Raw genomic sequence first — 21,381 nt, forward strand, 5'->3', positions numbered from 1 at the left:
ATTTTTTGACTCCATATTGCAGACTTCCTATAAATAACACTGTGAACAAAAATTTTGGGGCATGGACGATTCTCTTTGGGGATAAAAGCCCTTGGTAAGTATATTAAGAACCCCGAAGGACAGATCCGCCCTGAGTCGAACTTTCGCATTATGGCGTGATAAAGTTTTTGTTAGAGACGCTGTAAGACATCAGGAAATAGCGTTATATATTTGTTCACTGTTGTTTTAGCTTATTTTTGAGATAATATGTCTTCAGTCAAATCGAATGAGGATTATTTACGTAGAGTACTTCGACCTTCTAACTCGCTTCCTTCGATGTCCTAATCGTCCTTCATTTTAAGAGCTAAAACATAAGTGAACAAAGATACAATGCTAATTCCTGATGACTTACAGGGCCTCTAGCAAAAAATCCATCACGCCATAACGGGGAAGTTCAACTCACGGCGGATCTGTCCTTCGGGGTTCTTAATATACTCATCAAGGCATTTCTTCCCCAAGAGGAATTTCCCGTGACCCAGATTTTCACATTCATTTTGTTGCACAGTGTAATAAATAAAAGAAAATATACCTAAAAATAAACTTCATCCCAATTGGATCGATGGAATGGGTTCAAATACCGATGAAAATATCGGATCTTTCACGACTTCCTTTGAATGGGTTTAAATGTTGAAGAAAAGATCGGATCTTTCACGAGTTGATTTATCATTCGTGGAATTAATTCAAATGCTGAAGAAAAGATCGGATCTATCACGACTTCAATTGAACCAATGCAAAAGATCCAGTGAAATCATGGCATCTCATGGAACCACTTACATTAAATTTTGCTGGGAATGGACATATGTCCAGGTTTTGGGTACTACACTATTTCACTCATTTTAAAGTTTTTATCTAAATTTTCGACCTAAATTGACTATAATTTTGTTCTCAGAGGTCAAAGAAAATGTATTTACTAAAAATTTAAAAATTTAAATTATTATACCCTACACTACTATGTGGAAAGGGTATTATAAGTTTGTTTTGGGAAAAATTCATGTAACACCGCGAAATATTCGTCGGAGACCCCCAATGTGGTATACCAATCTTCATATCTCGGCGAGATAAAGCGATTTTGAGATGTGTGTCCGTCCGTCCGTCCGTCTGTCCATTATAAATTGTAATCAAACTCCAGGCCGCAATTATAGACCTATCGTCAAAACTTGGTATGGAGGTCGGTTTCACATCAGAATAGATCGCTATTTTAATTGGTGATGATCGTGAAATATTTAGCGGGTGAAATGGACCAAAAACATAATTTTTATCCGATTTTGTAGCTGCTCTGCTGGTCGCAATAATTGTCCGATCGCCTCGAAATTTTAAATAAAGCAAGAGTATATGACAAACTTGAAGCTTGCAATTTAAGATGGCGATCAGATAATATTTAGAGGGTTAAATGAACCACAACTTTTGTGTGAAAATTGTGAAAATTTTTAATAAACAGCTTATATCTTTGTTCCTGAAAGACACATTCCCCACTCGTGAGTTATATTTACAATGCGATCTCTTGACTTTTTAATTGATGTCAATTATGTTGATGTACGTGATCAGATAACAGAGTTACAGCCTAATATTTCCAGTTTTTTGTTTGTAGTGTAATCATAAAGCCGCTAGAAGTCGCAATTATAGCTCAATAGTCACGAAATTTTGCACGAGGTAAGAGTTTAGGTTGACGAAAATGCCTATAATTTTGCATGATGATCTGATATTATTTAGCGGTTGACATAGACCATTATTTTGTATGAAAAATATACAAATTTTATTTTTGGTCCAAATTTTCATTCCTGGAGAAATATACCGCCAAAGTAGCCTACATATGGAAAAATAACTACTGACCTTTCCCCTGATGCAAATTGCAATAATGTGTCAGCTAGAAAACGCACCTACTGCCTGATATATAATGTGTTTTGTGTATAGAACCACAATTTCCTCCCATGCTACTAATTCTCTCTATCATGACAGAGAAATTTTCAGTTCAGTTGTCAAATTGGATTTTTATACAAATATTGCAACAACGGGTCGCCTCGCCACCTATTTTGTACCTCAGGATTTAGGGTAAAGGGGATACAAACAAAATACGACCAAAGATGAGTCTCATCGAAATATTGGTTTTAGACCTCAAGTATATATGGACGAAATTCGTTTCAGACAATTTGGAGTCTTTTTAGCGCTGTCCGTTCATCTGTCCCTCTCGAACGGATCTACCGATTAGAACCAAATTTTCTACAACGAAATATTTTGCTCAAAATTTGTTTAAGTTCGAATGTTGGCTATGTCGGTCCACACCTCCCCCAAAAAAGTTCAAAATTATTTTCGAAAAATTGTGTGAACGATAACTGGCGAAGTGAGCAATGGATTTGCTCTAAATTTTCCATATATTATTACTCCTTCCAGATATAGATAGGATAAGACTATATCGGTCCTTAGGGTACCTCCCACACAAAATTCGGAAAAGGGAAATTTAAGAGTCCTCTCGAATCGTTTTGTTTTTTTTCAGCAGATTGTACTTGCGCCGCCAATCCGTAAGTTGACCCTTAAGGGGATTTTCTGGCAAACGAGGCGACGTCCGTCCGACTGTCTGGCTGGTGATCACGATAACTTTCGAATGGATCGAGCGATTCGAACCAAATTTTGCATTTCGTAACATTTTGCTCAAACTTAGTTTAAGTTCGAATATGAGCCACATCGGTCCAATTCTTTGAGTACCTACCCCACAAAAGTTCAACATTTTTCTGTAAAATGGAGATCAATCGATTTGTCTCAAACTTTGCACATCGTATTATTTCTTCCAGATATAGATCGACTTCGAATATGGATTATCACGGCTCACTCCTTCGGGTAGCTCCCACAGAAAATTCGGAACATGTGAAGTTTAAGAGCTCCTCTCGGATCGTGAAAGTTGTGAAAAATGATCGGACGAAAATGTTCACAAGTAAATTCAATTTTTCAAGTCACTGTAAACAACACAACACATGGTCGTATGTCAAACTGTCCTGAGTACGCTCACACTTTCCAAAAAATTGCCAAATGACGACTGTCGACACTGCGTGTTGCTTAGGACGCAAACTTTTCTAATTCGCCTCGTATTTCACTGACATGCGAAATGTAAACAAAACACATTTGTCGGCAATTTTGGATTCTAAATAAATAGGAGTAGGAAATCTACGATAGTATCGATTTTATCGATATTTTGAAACGGAAATATCGTAAAAATCGAATGGGGCCGATATCGATAGTTTGCCAGCTCTAGCGGTTGTACATAGCTAATACCTACAGGTTGTGGTGTAGGGTATCACATGGTCGGCCCCGTCCGACTATAGCCTTTGCTTACTTGTATTTTATTAATTTTGTTTGTCAGCGAAAATTCTGATTGGACCTAGTTTGACTTTTTCCATCTTCTTCTGCTTGCTTTGTTAAGATTTTTGTCGCGTTTGGCTCTTTACGGTGGTTTGAACTATGAGATCAGGCCAACAAGTTCAGGACTAAACAAAACCTAACCTGAACTATTTTGGTAAAACTAACTATTACAAGGAAAATAATTCAAAACTCTTACCAGCGGTACTCTCTGGATAAATATATTCAAGTTTTTCGATTTGTATTTTCCCCTCTCCCTGAGGTGTTGACCGATCGAATAATTTTCTTTTTTTCGCATATGCATGGTCTGTTGTTTCTGGAGGCGATACAACAAATGTTCTTGGTGCTGTTGTTTCTGGAGGCGATACCAGAAATGTTCTTGGTGCTGTTGTTGCTGGGGGCGATACCAGAAATGTTCTTGGTGCTGTTGTTGCTGGGGGCGATACCAGAAATGTTCTTGGTGCTGTTGTTGCTGGGGGCGATACCAGAAATGTTCTTGGTGCTGTTGTTGCTGGGGGCGATACCAGAAATGTTCTTGGTGCTGTTGTTGCTGGGGGCGATACCAGAAATGTTCTTGGTGCTGTTGTTGCTGGGGGGCGATACAACAAATGATTTTGTTGCTGTTGGTGCTGGGGGCGGCGATACAACAAATGATGTTGGTGCTGTTGTTTCTGGGGGCGGCGATACAACAAATGATTTTGTTCCTGTTGTTGTTGCTGGGGGCGGCAATACAACAAATGATTTTGTTGCTGTTGTTGTTGCTGGGGGCGGCGATACAACAAATGATGTTGTTGCTGTTGGTGCTGGGGGCTGCGATACAACAAATGATGTTGGTGCTGTTGTTTCTGGGGGCGGCGATACAACAAATGATTTTGTTGCTGGGGGCGGCGATACAACAAATGATTTTGTTGCTGTTGTTGTTGCTGAGGGCGGCGATACAACAAATGATTTTGTTGCTGTTGTTGTTGCTGGGGGCGGCGATACAACAAATGATGTTGGTGCTGTTGTTGTTGCTGGGGGCGATACAACAAATGATTTTGTTGCTGTTGTTGTTGCTGGGGGCGATACAACAAATGATTTTGTTGCTGTTGTTGTTGCTGGGGGCGGCGATACAACAAATGATTTTGTTGCTGGGGGCGGCGATACAACAAATGATGTTGTTGCTGTTGGTGCAATGAGGTTATGACATTATTTAACAAATTTGCCAACGCTGCCGTTTGGCTTTGAAAAATATTGTGCATAGCACTTAACTTATTGCATTATTTATTACATTGTTATTGTTGTAATTCATGTTATGTTTTCTTTCTAAATACATACATAAAATACTCCCGACACTTTTTTATGTTTTTTCTTTTTTTTTTTGAACAGGATAACAGCTTTGGCAAACAAACAATTCAAAATGACGTTTAAAATGACGTTAAAAAAATGACGTTTTAAAATGACGTTTAACTTTCTCACTTTTTCAATTCTCAGTTTTTCAATTCTCACTTTTTCATTCAAACTTTTTCATCACTTTGACAACTTTGACAAATGACTTTTTAAAAACAGTGGCTCCAAGGAAAACTTTCGGGCTTTTAAAAAAAGCCATAGATGGGATGTTAAAAATATTATTTCTTCGCAATTACGAATATAAAACGCGCAAAGGAGTAAAAATATCTTCTCTTGGAAGGAAGGTGCCTACAATTAGTGCCTGCAAGTTGGGATACTTGCAATGCGAAACCCAGGAGTAACTTCAACTTCAAAAACGTCAAGTGTGTAAGTGAGTACTTCTAGGACGTAAATGGCGCTTTGTGCGAAAATTCTGAACAGCGCAGAAGAGCTATGTAAAAATTGAACTTTGAAGTTTCACATGGCATAAAAGCCAACGAACGCCTCTTAGAAAGATAGTGTTAAGGAATTGGTATAAGCCTTACATAACAGTAGCACAAGTAGCACACTTGAGTTCTTTTGAAGCGTTAGCTTACGATTTTCCTCTTTAATAAGTAAGACAAAGGTTAGCGCAGCCTCCAAGGGAAAGTTATGAGTTAATCGAAGTTCTACAACTTTCTCTTTGGTGGTCTTTATGCAGCTTCAATAAAATCTGCGCTGGCGAAAGCACAGCAGTGGCGAACCTGATCCATGTTATCATAGCTTTAAGAAGATTTTTCTCAATAAGGCAGAGTTTACCTTGTGTACACTCCTCATTAATTCTTTCGCACTACAGGTGGTTCCAAGAATACCCGTTTACAACGTTCACATTTTGAATAACTCTGGCATATTGCGTAGAAGCCTTGTGTGAGTTTTCGCTGCCGCTGAGGATGATGCACTCACTAACTGCTGACAAAGCACTTGAAGCAGTTGTTGTAGCAACGTTTGAATTGGCCGAATTGGCCCCCGTCGTACTCCTGAGCTCTGTTCCTGTTGGGCCGGGGCATTATTTGTTTGCCCAGTTCCGGTTTGTTGTGGTGTATGTTGTTGCTGCACCTGTTGCTGGTGTTGTTGCACCATGTGGCCCGTTGGATTGTGATGCATGCATTAGTTTGGATTTGTATATGTTGCTGTTGTCGATGCGGTTGAGATTGCTGCATTATGACTTGCTGTTGTTGCTGCTGTGGTTGTTGTTGGGGTGTGAAATTAATTCGATTCCCGTAGACAACACGAGGCTGTTGCCTCATAATAAGTTCTTGCTGTTGGGGAAGTTGTTGTGTTGTCTGTAACGTCTGGGGTTGCATCTGATGTTGTGGACTTTGCAAAATGTGTTGTTGTTGCTGTTGTTGTTGAGGAGGAGGCGGTGGCTGTTAATGCATCCTTTGCTGATGTGTCGATATTATCCACATCAGCGGCCAATGCATTTGCTTCCCAACATTCCTTCCCACAATACAAATTAAGCCACTGGCGTCTCTGCTGGATGTATTCTTCACATAAACAAACAACATCTGTTCACCTGTTGTCAACTTACTTCCACTTGTTTCCAATGCACATGGTTGTATTTGGCATTGATAGCATAAAGATGCTAACCAAAAAAAAACGCATTGTCCAATTAGAAATTAGAAATTCCATTTATTTAGTTAGTTATTTACTTATTTATTTTATGCTTAAAGACATCGGTTTTTATGCTTAAAGACATCGGTTACACCGGTTAATAAATAACTTTAAAAGTATTTGGGCAATAAATGCGCAAAACTTTTTAACAATCGCCCGCAAAATGTTGGTCACTACTCTTAGAATAAAGGCTGCTATTAAATTTAGCAGTCAATTCTTGACGGCCTCTAAAGCCTTCTCCAGCATCTTAAGAAGGAGTTTCTTAGCGGCTCTGCCAACTTTGGTCCAAAAGCTTCCCATAATTTTTCTGTAAAATGAATATATATATATATATATATATATATAGATATTTCTATTTATTTATTAATATATTATTTATTACTTCCGTTCCGTTTCAAGCTAAACTCAAGAATAGAATAAGTAGCACGATCTTTTACGATTCTTTTACGAATTCTTTTGGCGCGTCGAAAGGGGAATACCAAGAAAAAAATATAATGGTGTATACGATTGTAGGGTTGCATTTTCTGTATATTTGTGATAAAAGCTCTGTTCCTTTACGTGGAAGAATCTTCAATAATAGGGTTGTAGTTAATTATAACATTTGATTTGCATTCAAAAAGTATTGATTTTTCAATCTACCTTGAATATTAAGCGATATATTGCAATTAGTTTCGACCTAATCTTAGTTAATTGAAGCCAAAAAGCGGCTTATCACTCGAAAAGCGTTCCTTTACTTCAGACACCATACAATTCATATGAGAACAAACCAAAAGTTTACACGGAGTTATGAAAAATGCACTCCGTTGGATACAATTTATAAGCAGATACTTTAGAGATCCCTACAAAAAACACAGTTGGTTGATCCCTACCCACCGCTGGCGAAATCATTTATTCTAAAAATAATAGCCCGTTTAGACTAGCCATTTTAAATCGACTCGATTTCTAAATCCAACTTTCAAATCCTAGTTGTTTAGACTAGTCTAAAATGATATAAGGTTTCAGTCAGCTGATCTTTGTTTACGTATACATACGCAAATTTGCCAAAAGAATTGCTTGAAAATTAAAAATGGAATGGAATACTGCACATAATAATCTGAAAAATTGCTATTAAATATGACATTTTGCGTAGAGTTGTATAGTTCATAAACGAACTAGTTCAATTGAACGATTCATTGCAAAAAGAGCGTATGAAACTAGATCTGTAGTGGGATTCTGTAACTCTCTACCGATGGAATTAACGACAAATGTCGATAGTTAGGGATATTTGTAGGTAAGTGCTATTCTGTATACAAATTTTACCAATTTTTGTCGGTAATTTATGTCGGTACTTATTGTAAATCATCGGTCAGTTACCGACGAAAAAAAAGGAGTCGTTAAGTCTACCGACATAAAAGAATTTTCATATTTTAAACAAAAAATCAATGAAAATCAAATTTTTAAGAAATGATTTTGGAATATATTTCATGGCAAATAAAAAGGTAAGCTGAGATACATTTCTTTACGCATAAAAAAGAAAATTCTGCGACATATGGAGGATCCTTTTAATCTAAATAATAGGAAGCTTATAACAAATTGGAAATGGATACATTTTAAAAAAAGTAATGGATGAAATTGGGGGTCATTTGGAAACCTCCAGAATTGCGGGAAAAATCTCTCAGAAAATAATAACTATTTTCAGTACAGACAAAATATTTTGAAGGATATATTCCGTAAAAGTTGCTACCCATATAAAAATGTATTGGTGGTTTCGATTAGCATCAACATTAAAAGAAAGAGGAATATCACCATGGTCGTCATATTTCCTGATAATGCGTAATTCTGATATAACATATTGAACAATTTAAATATTCCTGTTCAAAATACATATATTTTAAATCTTCTGTTTCAAACAATTCAACCAATATTACACCATGTTTATATTAGAACTTGCCGGGTTATGAGAATTTATACGTATATCCAATGGATTTGACAATTAAAATCCACCGGAATAAATAAAAAATAAAATAGATATAGTTATCTGTATGTAAACGTAGTTATATATAAATATATATATATATATATATAATATAAACATGTCCTAAAGATAAATTTTTCTACATGTAATTTGAAACATACTTATTTTATATACAATAGTGATTTAAATAATTTCATTAGAAATTTGAATTATTTGAATGAGCATTATTTCGTTTACGGTGTGATTTTTTCTATTTCTCCTAAAACAAGAAACGTTTAAAAATTAGAATAATTTATATACTTCTTATACGCTTTTCATTTTGAAATAACGTGCATCTTCTTTTAAATTCCGTCATTCTACCGATATTCGTCGCTAAAATTTTTGTATCGATAACATCGAGTTACAGAATAGCACTTTCGGTAATTCAACCGAAAATTTTCGTTAATTACCAATATCGGTTCGGTAGAAAAAAAAGTTACAGAATCCCACTACTGGTGACACCTGAATTAGTAACTCTCAACTCGAGTATTAAACTCTTCGCCTGATGTGATGTTACGATTGAAAGGAGAAGACAAAACACAAAACAAAAGAACAAAAACACAAAAGAAACAAAAGTAAATATTTCATAACTACAGTCCCCTTACAACAAAGATAAGTGCTGCCTATATTAAGTCAAAGAAAATTTAGTTATAGTACGTTTACATATAGTCGGATTTAACAAACCAACTGGATTTTAAACGTCAATTCCATTGTGCACGTCAAATAAATCTTCATAGGTCCCGGTCCACACTAGAGTGAATTTCATTAAAAAATTTCACGAAATTAGGTGTTCTTAGGTCGAATTCACCACTACATCAATTTCATGATTTTACTTTACTATGGAACTCGATCTAGAGACGCATAATTTCATGTCAAACTTTCAGTGAAATTACTCTAGTGTGGCCCGGGACTAAAGAAGGTTAACCAGTTCACCTTATCACTTAACATCAATTGATAAAACTTATTTTTCTTCCTTTCAGATAGTTTGCTTTCTTTTTTAATATGTCATACTTTGATGTTTATTTTTTGCGTTATGTCGTTATGTCAAACCCCCTTTTTTCAACCCTTAGAAAAAACAACAACTAGTGCTATGAAGATATTGAATAATTTGGTGTGACGGATGTAAGCCGGATAATTTGGCGCCATCACAAGAAATTATATATTAATAATAATTCGTTATGGCTGATGTACAAAACAACTAATTTAAAATCCGTACTTACAGCTTATACCAAAGAATTTACATTTCCTTCGTGCTTTCTATCTCAAAATAGTTTAAATTTTATTGTTTATACATTTGAAGTGTCGGTTTGATATATATTTAAATACCGAGTACTTGTCATCCAGAATAAATCGTGTCAGCGTTGTCAGTATTGGGGATTTTTCCCCAAATTGGGGAATTTTTATTTGAAATGGGGAAAAAATTTCGACTTGGGGAATTGGGAAAATGTTGAGGAAATCTGAAAAATATTTGAGGATTTTTGGGGAATTTCTTTTTTGACTAATTACTTCAGATTATCTGATCTTTTTTAATTTCAATACGTGAATAGTAGTAGCGCATGCGTGACGCACAAATAACGTGCATCCAAGATCTATTTAACAGGTCACGTAAGTAGCACAACAACAACTCTATTTTGGCCGAAAATTCTTCAATATGTCAAAATGTTTGTTTACGTTTTCATACAATTTATTCACAATAACAAAATATTTGACAGATTGAAACCAATCAGCTGGCCGTTTTACGCCACCTTATAATTTCATCATGCGTGCATCATATACTAACTGGTCGCAGCAGTAATAATTTATGACAGATTTGAAGTGTTATCATGCGGTTCGACGACTGACAGCGTACTGAAACAGTGGGTTGAATTAAAATAACATTTTCCATCATTTCTACTGCTGAAGAGGACTTAACTGCAGAAATGATTTCTGGATTGATGGGAAATGGAAGATGTAATAACAAATCCCTGGTAATGCGAACTTTATTCCTTATTTTTCTTAAAGTAGGCTAATATGCATTTTTCCCTGTACACTCAAATATTGAAACCATTTTAACAAAATTAAGAAGATATTGAAAAAATAGTTGCCCCTTTGAGTTAAATTTGAATTACAATTTTCAACTTTATTGTCGTCGAAGAAACATTCTTCCAGACCAATTTTCGAACATTAATGATACATGTGGTCCACTATGGTGGATTTGTGAGCATGATAGTACTTAAATTTGTACTGCAAGGATAGTTAAAAAATTAAACTTTAACTAAAATACCAACTATTTTCAATTACCTTTCTAATTTATCGATCCTAATAATATGGTTACACTTGGTATTGGCTTTCAGACAATTTTCGAAGCTCAGAAGAGATCTTACGAAATCACAAAGTCATTTAAAGCAAGTTTATAAAACGTTTTTGTTTGAGTATTTCTTGATTTTATCTGAAAGTTCTCAAAAACTAAATAGTATGGATCTGTAATACGAACACATCAGAAGATACCTTAACATATAAAAAGAAAAAAATTCAAACCTATTCAGATGGCCGCTAGTGTATGATTCTGAATCACTAGAAAGTGAAGTTTTCAGTATCGTTATTTTAATTCATATATAAATGTATAGAATACTTTACAAGATTAATGATATGAATTTCAATAGTAAAATAAGGCTATGTTTACATTTACGAAATCCACTCGATTTCATCTGTCATTTCCTTTGTGTATACGTCAAATGAAAACTCATTTGAAATCGATTGGATTTCATTTGCCGTTTGAGCAATGGAATTGACAGTTGAAATCGAGTGGATTTCGTAAATGTAAACATAGCATAAGACTACTTTTGATTTCTTTTGTAATTATTTGTTAAAAAATTTTTGGGGATTTTTTTGAGGAAATTCAATAAAATCTGGGGAATTTTGGGGAAAAGTTTTGGACAAGTTGGGGAAAAGAGGCTAAAAAATACTGGCAACGCTGAATCGTGTAATTAACAAAATACAACCCTACAACTACCAGATGACACATTAAGGGGTGTTCACATTGTTAGAGATGTTGGGAAGTGAGAAAGCTCTTGTCACACAGAACAATTAAATACAAGGAAATTTGTTTTTTAATTTATAGCACGGTTACACTACAGCTTTTTGCCGGGTTAACCCACTTCATGAGGATTTATTGCTTAATCTGGTCAAATCTGACCAGATTTGCCATACAAAAATTAAATCCTCTCACGACTGGGTTTATTTTAAATCCGGCACAAATCCACCAAAAATACAGTGTTGTATTCGGTATATGTGCAAAAAAATCCAACTCTACTCAAAAAGTACCAAAAGTTGCAACTGTTTTTGCAACAGAGTTAGTCGTGTTTTACACGTTTACGATTGGTCACATGAGATTTTATGGAGTTAATAAAGCTAAAGTTATTTGAAAATCATGAAATTATTTATTTTTTTACATTAGACACTTTTAGCAAAAAGTACGCTTGATACCATGATACAAAAATGTATCCCTGTGTGTAAAATATACCAATATTAGCAAAGAGGGGACGATATCTCATACGAGAAATTGTAAAAGTGTAAAACACGACTTTATTAGTTATTTTGTATGTATACGTAAACAAACATCAGCTGACAGTTTATATCCTCGAAAAGCAAAGTGTAACCAGCAAAGATTAACCCACTGGATCTATTAAACCCAGTGGGTTAACCTTCAATAGTGTAACCGGGGTATTAGGCGGCCATCAGACCGTCTGCTTTTTCACATGTATGTTGTCACTTTGGGTATACTTATACTACAGAACAGCTGATGTCATACATGTGAAAAAGCAGATGGTCTGATGGCGGCCTTAGTAAATTGCTGTTAAAGTATTGAGGAACTCGCCCAATTTCATAGAAATCGCTTTAGTGTGGACCGGGACTTATATTTTTACACATTTTTTGTTTGGCCACTTCTTCTTCTTCTTTATTTGCCTATTCGATTTTCGAATGTTGGCGACCAAAAAGCAAATATAAGAATATTATTACAATAGTTTTATATTATCATACTTAAATTATTAAATATATGGTCTGTTCCAGAACTGCAAGAATCTACTAGTAGTAAAAAATAGTATCTTCTTGCGGGTTCTGGAACAAAGCAATTGTTTATAATATTTGGCCACTAGTAGCCGCCTATTTCTTTGTACTTATTGCGCCGCCGCCGATAAAATCATTAATCTTCGTTATTTGGCCTCATCAGCTGGCCGATTTAAATGCATTCACTTTCCAACACTGACACAATATTTTGCATAACCAACAATCAAGCCGAGATATCTCTGAATATTTCGATTTTTAATTAATTTTTAAATAAAAAGTAACCAAAAGCAACATGTCCAAGGCAGCGGGCAAATTGAAGAATATAAAGAAGAGTGTTGAGAAGATAACTCATACCACAAAGTTAAAAACAAATATTCCCGCTGGTATGGCCGCAGCCGGTCCTCCATTAGGCCCTATGTTGGGTCAGGTAAATACTTTAAATTTCACTTGTATTTATGCTTCTAATTCTATATTGCATTTGTTTTCCAGCGTGCCATTAACATTGCAGCCTTTTGCAAGGATTTCAACACACGAACAGCTGATATGAAGGAAGGCATCCCATTGCCCTGTCGCATTTCAGTAAACAGTGATCGTAGTTATAATTTAGTTATACATTCTCCACCTGCTGCCTTTTTGCTGAAACAAGCTGCCGGCATACAAAGAGGTGCTATGAGTGCCGGGCGTGAAGTTGCCGGTATGATTACATTAAAGCACTTATATGAAATTGCCGCTATTAAAATTCAAGATCCTCCAAATGCTTTACTTACCATGCAGGTGAGATTTTTAGAGTAATTGCGGTTTAGGGGCTTTTCATGGATCGGTTTGAAATGTTTAGCAACGATAAAACCGGATATGTTAGTCATCATTTATTCCAAGATCGAATGCCAAACAATTTAAAAACCGAATTTTAAGAAAAAAAACTTTAAGCGTAACTGAGCTTTACACCTGTCCATAGGTGCCAAGCTCGAAAGCTGGTCAAATAAAAAAACGAATTAAAAGAAATAAATTTGACTTAGTTTTGCACCTGTCCATAAGTGAACATCATAGTTTCAGTCAAATTTTATGCAAATATGATGTTGTTCCTTCGTTGATGTTTGTGTAACCATTTTGAAACTTTTTTCTTTTGTCAAAGTGAAGCCTCAAAACAAGACGTGTAGCTTTTATATTATCCAAGTATCATTTTTTTTAATTTTGTTTTTCTTTTTCAGCAAATGTGTGAAATGCTGGTGGGTATTGCCCGTACATGCGGTATTAAAATTGTGCGAGAATTAAAAGCTGAAGACTATGCTGTCTTTTTGGAAGAACGACGTGCTATTGTTGAAGCTCAAAGACGTGAATTACAAGAAAAACGTGAGGCTAAGATGTTACGTACTGGTTAAATGTACTAAAATTTATTATTGTTTAAAAGTATATATAAAATAAAAAGATATTTAAAACTACAATCCTAATCAAAACCAATCCTCTTACGATCCTTGGCAGCATTCTTTTTGCGTCTCTTTTCCAAATGTTTAGCCAGTTTGCCTTTCTGTTTGAGTTCCTCGAATTGGGCAACCAATTCCTTGGTTCTTCGTTCCTCTGCAAATGACAAAATAACAAATATTAATAAACCTTAACTGAGGCCTTCAATAAATGTTCAACTTACTCTTGGTTATGAAATGTGGTTGTCGACCCTCTGCAATTGCCTTTTGTATTTCACTTTGTTCTTCCTTCAGTTGTTGCTGTTTCTGATGCCATCTCTTATCTTCAACATTTTTATTGATTAACCTTTGTATTGTTTTTTTCAATTCACGACGTTCATCTTCGTCGGTGGTTTTGCTAAGGACCTCCTTTAATTGCACCACTTCCTTTTCACGTATTTCACTTACAAATTTATAGTTTTCCTTGAACTTCTTTACGTCATATTCACCGGCCCTTTCATCAAATCTTGGATCACGCAATTCATTGTCTTTCTTACGTTTTGTACGCAATTCAGCACCCAAAAATGGAACTTGACGTTTTGTAGTCTGTTCGCGTGGTCGATTTTTATTAAGGCGTTTAAAGTCTTTAGCTTCTTTTTTAGGCTTTGAATTTTTACTGCTATCAATACCAAGAACGGCTTCTTTGTAAATTTTAGCGCCTAATTCCTCTTTCAGCTTCATAATTTCTTCAAAAGACATTGACTTTAGATCTTCACGAATTTCATTCTGTAGAAAATTGAAAATAAGAATTACTAAAAATGTGGAGGTTCGGAAAAGGCTAAGGGGTCGATTATGGATAGCAACACAACTCCAGCTGCGTTGCCGACAGCAAATTTAATAATAGAAACATCCATTTCTGCATTAAAATTAATACTTTTTTACAATGAAATTAACAGCTAAAGGTTCAAAACACTGATATTGAATGAATTTGACAAAAAATTCTGTCGTTTCACTTATTTTAATTCTATGGTTTTCTCTTCTGGCAACGCAACTATGGTTGAGTTTCTATCATAATCGACTCCTAAGTTTAAGGGCACCATCCAGAATTTCATTGTAGATTATAGTCTTTTTCCGGCATACAACACCAAACGTTTGGCAATGTGGAACTGGCTTCCCCGGATTGGAATATATCTGCGCATTCGCTGAAGATTTTGCTTCTAGGAGATCATATTTAGTCCAGAATTAATATCTAGTTGAATTATGCTGGTAAAAATTGAAATTGCGTAGCTATCCGAGTGGTGCCTCTAAACGTTAGACAGATGTTTTACTTACTCTTTGTTGCTCTTCATCTTCTTCAGAAGAGTTGTGCTCATCAGAGGAGGAACTCATATTTATTTTAAAAATCTAATTGTTTTTAATTCTATTATTTCTGACCTTTCACGTGTATTTGTTTACACTTGTTGTTGCTTTTTTCCAATATAAAAACATATGATAAGTTAATGTCGTTTTCCAACACTAGCATTGTATAGTCCAATCTCAAAGTCTATTTCGAAAATCAGTGTCGCCGTTCCATAACTTTGTTCAAACGGGGAGTTAGCTATTCACCCGGAAATGATAACACAATAAATTGGATATCTTTATAATTCAAAATTAATGTTTCGAGTGATGTCTGCTGTTTACAAACAAATTGTGAGGAAATTGGAAAAAATTGTCAATTTCTCCAAGCAGTTTATGTCCACTACCAACAATAATTCGTTTCGTATTGCCGAATGTCAAAGTCTATCAATTAAAATCAGTGTCGCCGTTTCTTTATTCTAGTTAATCACCACGAAGTGACAACGTATTAAAAACGCATTTTTCGAGTGACGTCTGTTGTTTGCAAACAAATTTTTTTTTGTGGAAAAAATAGGAAAAGTTGGAAAAATGGTCAATCTTTTTATAAATGCAAGTAATTCTGTGGCAATTCCCGAACATAACTGCGAAAAACTTATAGATTATGTGACACATCAAACGGTAAGAGTGAAAATATAGATTTTATATGGATAGTTCACTAAGTGTTCCTATGTTTATACTTTCAGAACTTTTCCCCCGACTCCTTCTATTTGGAACAAAATGGCAAACGTTTGCAACATGATGCAGAGCAAAATGCTCCTGTATATGTTCGCCTACGCCTTTTGGGTGGTAAAGGTGGTTTCGGTTCTATGCTTCGGGCAATTGGTGCCCAAATTGAAAAGACCACAAACAGAGAAGCTTGCCGAGATTTAAGTGGCCGTAGATTAAGGGACATAAATGAAGAAAAGCGCCTAAAAGCTTGGTTGGAAAAACAAGGAGAACGAGAACGTGAAGCTGAGGAGAGGAAAAAACGTAAAATTGAAAAATTACTCGCTGTACCAAAACATGAATTCAAAGATGAGGAATATGAGGAAGCAAGATCCAAGTTAACCGAAAAAGTATGTGATGCTGTTGAGGAGGGCTTTAAGAAAGCAAAGGGGGCTGGTGATTTGAAACGTAAACATGAACCATCTACCTCTAAACAAGCTGCAGCGGGAGGAGTTAAGGCTAAAAAAGCTGCCTTATGGATAGATGATGATTTATCGGGTGATTCTGATGACTCGGATGATAGTAGTGATGACGATGATAACGTTTGCAAGAACAAGAAAGATTCCAAGGCCCAGGAAAAGGCCACTGGAACAGACAAAACTCCAATTGTGAGTGATGAGGCAAGTTCTTCAAATGATTCTGAAACAGTTGCACGTAAACAGCAAAAGGCACCAGAGGAAGCAAATGCTTCAGATGACTCAACATCGGCAGCATCCGTAGTTAGTAAATAATTTTGGTTTCACACTCGATAAGACACTTAGGAATTGTTTGAAATCGTCGATTAGCATGGTATACATCTATTACCATACCATTATTATTAAAACACAAAATGTTATAGTTATCGTCACTTATGATTTCAAATGATTCCGAGAGTTTTGCATAATTCTAAGTAATAAATTCACAAAATAACAAATAATTATTAATAATGTATGTATTTCTTAAATTTTAAATAAATTGATTATATACTAATATCCTATTTCTATACAACTATTGATTACTAGCAAATTGAGAGGAAACCCAAGCCAAGCCCCACTTGAGATTTGTAAGCATAAATTTCAAAGCCTTTGTCCACTGCTCCTCGGAATTGAATTGTATTCTGAAAGAGTAAAACATTTTTAGAAAATCATCCCCATACTTTTCTCACAAAAACATACTTTATGGAATATGAATTTCCCGTTGATGGATCTATGATTTTACCCTTTTCCATTTTATAGGGTAGCAGAAATTCAGGATCCCGTTTTTCCACTTCCTGCTGGAATTGTGTCAAACAATCCAAAAACGCCACCATTGCAGCATCAAATTTTGTATCCCAAAAGAACTTAAAACCACCGGTGCCATACAATGGCAATTCTCGATTTTCACCCAATACTTCAACATATGAATGATTACCGAAAGGTACAATGCGATAACGTTCAAATGTCAAGCCAATCTTACGTGCTAAAGCACACAATAGTAGCACCGTTTGTCCCCAGGCAGCATTAATTTCTGACCAATCAACGGAGGCCGAAGGCAGGCGACCCAAACGAAAATTGTTTATGGTGCCAAAGTGTCCAGCATGCCATATATGAAAGGTTATATTAAAAATATTGGCATCTTTGAGTTTCTCCAATTGTTGTTCGGCGTAGGCTATTTGACACTCTAGGCTACGTTTATCATCCTCGGTTAACATTAACTCACGACGATGTTTGGTATATTCACGCCAATAACTTGCTTCCTGTTCTTGCAGCTTCTGCTTTTCCACCTCTTCCTTTTCAATGGCTTCATTGAGACTTTGCTCTTCCACCTTCAGCTCATTCAATTGATTCAATAGCGTCTGCTCATTCTCCTTTAATTCCGCCAATTCCTTTTCCAATTCTGTTATATTTGGACAATCTTGTTGTTGCTCCAATTGTTTTAAATAATTCTTATAATCACTCCATTCATCTTCGGCAATTTTCAATTCTCTATCCATGATTTCCAGCATGGAATCGGCACATTCTTCACACAATGGATGATCAATTTCCGAATTGGAGGACAACGAATCGAATAGTTCGGCTTTCAGTTTAAAGGCAGCACTCCATTTCTTGTTGTCACGACCATCGGACACCAGCATAAAACCAGTACCATTAATGGAATCTGTTAAACGATAGGGTGGTACGAAATGATCGAAACTGTTGTCCTGATTATCTAGGGTGTTGACATTGCTGGCATATATGGGAACTGAAAGGAAATCATGTATTGATTTCTGTTGGAAACCAAAAATATTGCAACTTACGCGATAGTTCGGCCTTTGCATGAACACTGATATTGTCCAGATTTTCATCTAATAATATGGGTTGCAAACATCTTTGGCATGCAAAAGACACCGGAACTTTTTCCACCTCTCCCGACTGACTCATTTCTATTTGTTTTTATGTCTAATTGGAATTTGTTTTGGAATTGGATTTTTTCGCTTTTGTTATTGTGAAGAAAAAAATACAGACTCAAGCAAAAGAAACGAAGAAGAAGTAACTGATAAAAATAAAAATGAAAACAAACAATAAGGTGTTAAAAACAGCTGTTTTACAATAGCTCGGTTTCATGGTAAACATGGTACAATAAGAAAGGTAGATGCATCGGCGAATTGCTACAACAAAGCAACTTTTTTTGTAATGTAATTTGTCAAAAATTTCGCCAAATGGTCTCTTGTTGTCTCTTTTTATCGCTTGCGTTTGTCTAAAAAGTGTAGACATGCTATCTCTTACTTACCGAATCATATGGTTTTTTGTTTTGATTTTTCATGGCGAATTCATAGTTTTTTGACGTTTTAGATTCGATCAGCTGGGCTGAGGCATCTACCTTTCTAATTGTACCATGATGGTAAATTACCATGGTGTAACTTTTGTGGATGTTTCGGGCAAAAAAAATTTGACAGCAAATGAAGACTACAACCTAGCGTCAACTATTGGATCACCTTGTTAAATTCGCCTTGGTAAATTATCTTAATGATTCATGGCACAATTACCAAGGTAGCATGGTACCATGGTACAATTAGAAAGGTAGATGCCTCAGCCCAGCTGATCGAATCTAAAACGTCAAAAAACTATGAATTCGCCATGAAAAATCAAAACAAAAAACCATATGATTCGGTAAGTAAGAGATAGCATGTCTACACTTTATAGACAAACACAAGCGATAAAAAGGGACAACAAGAGACCATTCGTCGAAAATTTTGACAGTTTACATTACAAAAAAAGTTGCTTTGTTGTAGCAATTCGCCGAGGCATCTACCTTTCTTATTGTACCATGCATGGTACAATTAGAAAGGTAGATGCCTCAGCCCAGCTGATCGAATCTAAAACGTCAAAAAACTATGAATTCGCCATGAAAAATCAAAACAAAAAACCATATGATTCGGTAAGTAAGAGATAGCATGTCTACACTTTATAGACAAACACAAGCGATAAAAAGGGACAACAAGAGACCATTCGGCGAAAATTTTGACAGTTTACATTACAAAAAAAGTTGCTTTATTGTAGCAATTCGCCGATGCATCTACCTTTCTTATTGTACCATGCAAGGTAGATGCGTCAGCCCAGCTGATCGAATTTAAGACGTCAAAAAAAAAACTAGGAATTCGCCATGAAAAATCAAAACAAAAATCATATGATTCGGTAAGTGACAGATAGCATGTGTTCGCTTTATAACCAAACACAAGCGATAAAAAAGAGACAACTATGGCCCAATTATAGGTCCTCCAGCAAAATCAGATGATTTCGATTTGAGCTGTCAAAATTCATATTTGTCATTTGAATTCGCTGTGAGGTATTGAAATGTCGAACTGTATAGAAACAGGTAGATGTATCCCGAAAAAAGAAAGCAAATAAACTTAATGTTGTATACGTAAAATGTCAACATTTGCTGTGTTTTGTATGAAAATTTCATTTACAATGACTTATTTTAGCAGTTCAAGTTCGATCAGCTGGTATTTTTTGTTTCGTCAAACAAAAATAATTACGGTAACAACTTTTTCTCGGAAAATGTTTTGTATGTATCTACATAAATTGACAGAAAAGAAATTAGCCTCAAACATTTTTTCGCCTCTGTTTATGAATTTTGACATTTAAAATCTTTGTTTTTCTTTGACTTCGGTTGCTGGAGGACCTATAATTGGGCCATGGAGACAACTAGAACACAGTGCCAAGGCAAATTGTTTTGTTTTTCGCCTTGTTTACAAATTTTGAAATTTTTCATTAGAAATAAAGTTGCTTTGTTGTAGCAATTCGCCGATGCATCTACCTAGTAGGGATAGGTAAGTCGACTTTCGGTTAATCGATTAATCGATTTTTTGCAGTCAAAAATCTAAAAATCGTAGTCGACTTTTATCTGGAAGGAAAATCGCATAATCGATTATCTTGTGATCGATTTTCGAGTTTGACCATAGATTGTTGACTTGGCGGTTTTACACTTTTGGCGGTTTTACAGTTTCAAAAGAAAACTCGATAATCGACGAATAGTCGATTATAATCGATTTTCTGTGGTTATGAAAAGTCGAAAGTCGAGTTTTAAGACAACTGAAATAATCGCAAGACCGAAAAATCGCATTTTTATATTTAGACCATAATCGAATAGTCGAAAAATCGATTATTGCTTTCCATTACCTATCCCTACTACCTAGGTAGTTGTGTCATGGAATGAATCTACAGACAAGTGAAAAAATATACAATTCTATATCAAAATACAAATTCTGAGGCGGCTGACAACATTTGTGGTGAAACTTCGTCAGCTATACATTTTATGGAATCTTTAGAGAAGATTGTGGAGCCTGACGAATATATTGTTACGAAGAGATGTCTAGAAAGAATGAAGAAACTTCCAGACTTATGATGGAAATGAAAGCAGAAAATTGTAGAATGGTTGAAGAAAAATCCAGTAAAATGATGGAGAAATTAGATGCTAAAATGGAAGAAAATTCCAGAAAAAGTGAAGAATATTCCAGGAAATTAAAGGAAAAATTAGAGGTAAATTCTAGAACAATTAACGAGAAACTCGTTACGATGGTGATTGAAAAGAGAGTAGAAAACGTGGAGGTACAAATTAAAGAGTTGGATAAAAAGATTTTGTCTGTTGACGAGAAATTTCTGGCTCAAGATGAGAAGATTCTGGGCATAGAAAAGAAAATGTCGGAACTGGAAATTAAAGGCGGTCCAGTGAGAGCTATCCATAACGCGTTAAAAATTAAGCCTCCAGTGTTCGACGGCTCTACCTCTTTCAATGTGTTCAAATTACAGTTCGAGACAGTGGCTGCTAGAGATTCTTGGAACGACAACGAAAAGTCGGTATCACTCCTTATGGCATTGAAGGGTGATGCTGCTGACGTATTACAGAGTATTCCCGCCGCTTCTAGGAACAACTATGGAGATATAATGGTTGCTCTTGAACGTAAGTACGGTAGTGAACACAAGCAAGAGATCTACC

The 21,381-nt window shown here is 35.6% G+C and overlaps 5 protein-coding genes across 9 annotated transcripts in view; 2 read left to right on the forward strand and 3 right to left on the reverse strand.

Annotated features, from left to right (window-relative positions):
• The window catches only part of spas (spastin), a 35,813-nt gene extending 26,173 nt beyond the window's left edge, over window positions 1–9,640 (reverse strand). Inside the window, exon 1 of one of the 5 annotated variants that reach the window (XM_073961471.1) lies at window positions 9,622–9,640. Coding sequence is in view for 4 of the 5 variants with exons in the window: in XM_073961468.1 (XP_073817569.1) it covers window positions 3,587–4,628 (1,042 nt within the window). In the remaining variant the exon portion in view is untranslated. Of the gene's footprint in view, window positions 1–3,586; window positions 5,648–5,697; window positions 6,264–9,621 lie in introns of those variants that run through there. The other 4 variants (XM_073961469.1, XM_073961468.1, XM_073961467.1 and 1 more) reach the window with 4 other exon arrangements.
• Window positions 9,641–12,624: 2,984 nt separating this feature from the next.
• On the forward strand, window positions 12,625–13,890 carry mRpL11 (mitochondrial ribosomal protein L11). The gene is made up of 3 exons (XM_073961473.1): window positions 12,625–12,875; window positions 12,938–13,222; window positions 13,657–13,890. Exons 1-3 carry the CDS (start codon window positions 12,741–12,743, stop codon window positions 13,825–13,827), a joined length of 591 nt encoding a protein of 196 aa, XP_073817574.1. The 5' UTR covers window positions 12,625–12,740; the 3' UTR covers window positions 13,828–13,890.
• LOC141389631 (ribosomal RNA processing protein 36 homolog) lies at window positions 13,806–15,395 on the reverse strand. Its single transcript, XM_073961472.1, has 3 exons — window positions 15,178–15,395; window positions 14,091–14,631; window positions 13,806–14,023 (listed from the first exon to the last, which is right to left on the reverse strand). The coding sequence occupies exons 1-3, from the start codon at window positions 15,232–15,234 to the stop codon at window positions 13,893–13,895; spliced, it is 729 nt and encodes a 242-aa protein (XP_073817573.1). The 5' UTR covers window positions 15,235–15,395; the 3' UTR covers window positions 13,806–13,892.
• A 286-nt stretch (window positions 15,396–15,681) lies between these two features.
• LOC141389644 (splicing regulator SDE2) lies at window positions 15,682–16,921 on the forward strand. The gene is made up of 2 exons (XM_073961483.1): window positions 15,682–15,858; window positions 15,924–16,921. Exons 1-2 carry the CDS (start codon window positions 15,769–15,771, stop codon window positions 16,674–16,676), a joined length of 843 nt encoding a protein of 280 aa, XP_073817584.1. The 5' UTR covers window positions 15,682–15,768; the 3' UTR covers window positions 16,677–16,921.
• Window positions 16,861–18,427, reverse strand: Atg6 (Beclin-1-like Atg6). The gene is made up of 3 exons (XM_073961482.1): window positions 18,200–18,427; window positions 17,100–18,144; window positions 16,861–17,041 (listed from the first exon to the last, which is right to left on the reverse strand). Exons 1-3 carry the CDS (start codon window positions 18,321–18,323, stop codon window positions 16,933–16,935), a joined length of 1,278 nt encoding a protein of 425 aa, XP_073817583.1. The 5' UTR covers window positions 18,324–18,427; the 3' UTR covers window positions 16,861–16,932.
• Window positions 18,428–21,381: the final 2,954 nt, after the last annotated feature.

Source organism: Musca autumnalis, unplaced genomic scaffold (genome assembly GCF_047663935.1).
Source record: "Musca autumnalis isolate F117 unplaced genomic scaffold, ASM4766393v1 scaffold_1, whole genome shotgun sequence".
NCBI classification, from domain to species: domain Eukaryota; kingdom Metazoa; phylum Arthropoda; class Insecta; order Diptera; family Muscidae; genus Musca; species Musca autumnalis.

Excerpts from the sequence above, each read along its gene's own strand:
- mRpL11 (XM_073961473.1), top strand. The coding sequence starts at position 12,741 with ATGTCCAAGGCAGCGGGCAAATTGAAGAATATAAAGAAGAGTGTTGAG. Across the intron at positions 12,876-12,937 it reads TAGGCCCTATGTTGGGTCAG|CGTGCCATTAACATTGCAGC; the intron begins GTAAATACTTTA and ends TTTGTTTTCCAG. Across the intron at positions 13,223-13,656 it reads ATGCTTTACTTACCATGCAG|CAAATGTGTGAAATGCTGGT; the intron begins GTGAGATTTTTA and ends TTTCTTTTTCAG.
- LOC141389631 (XM_073961472.1), bottom strand. The coding sequence starts at position 15,234 with ATGAGTTCCTCCTCTGATGAGCACAACTCTTCTGAAGAAGATGAAGAG. Across the intron at positions 14,632-15,177 it reads AAGATGAAGAGCAACAAAGA|AATGAAATTCGTGAAGATCT; the intron begins GTAAGTAAAACA and ends AATTTTCTACAG. Across the intron at positions 14,024-14,090 it reads ACCACATTTCATAACCAAGA|AGGAACGAAGAACCAAGGAA; the intron begins GTAAGTTGAACA and ends TGTCATTTGCAG.
- LOC141389644 (XM_073961483.1), top strand. The coding sequence starts at position 15,769 with ATGGTCAATCTTTTTATAAATGCAAGTAATTCTGTGGCAATTCCCGAA. Across the intron at positions 15,859-15,923 it reads ATTATGTGACACATCAAACG|AACTTTTCCCCCGACTCCTT; the intron begins GTAAGAGTGAAA and ends TTATACTTTCAG.
- Atg6 (XM_073961482.1), bottom strand. The coding sequence starts at position 18,323 with ATGAGTCAGTCGGGAGAGGTGGAAAAAGTTCCGGTGTCTTTTGCATGC. Across the intron at positions 18,145-18,199 it reads TGCAAAGGCCGAACTATCGC|TTCCCATATATGCCAGCAAT; the intron begins GTAAGTTGCAAT and ends ATTTCCTTTCAG. Across the intron at positions 17,042-17,099 it reads GGAAATTCATATTCCATAAA|AATACAATTCAATTCCGAGG; the intron begins GTATGTTTTTGT and ends TTACTCTTTCAG.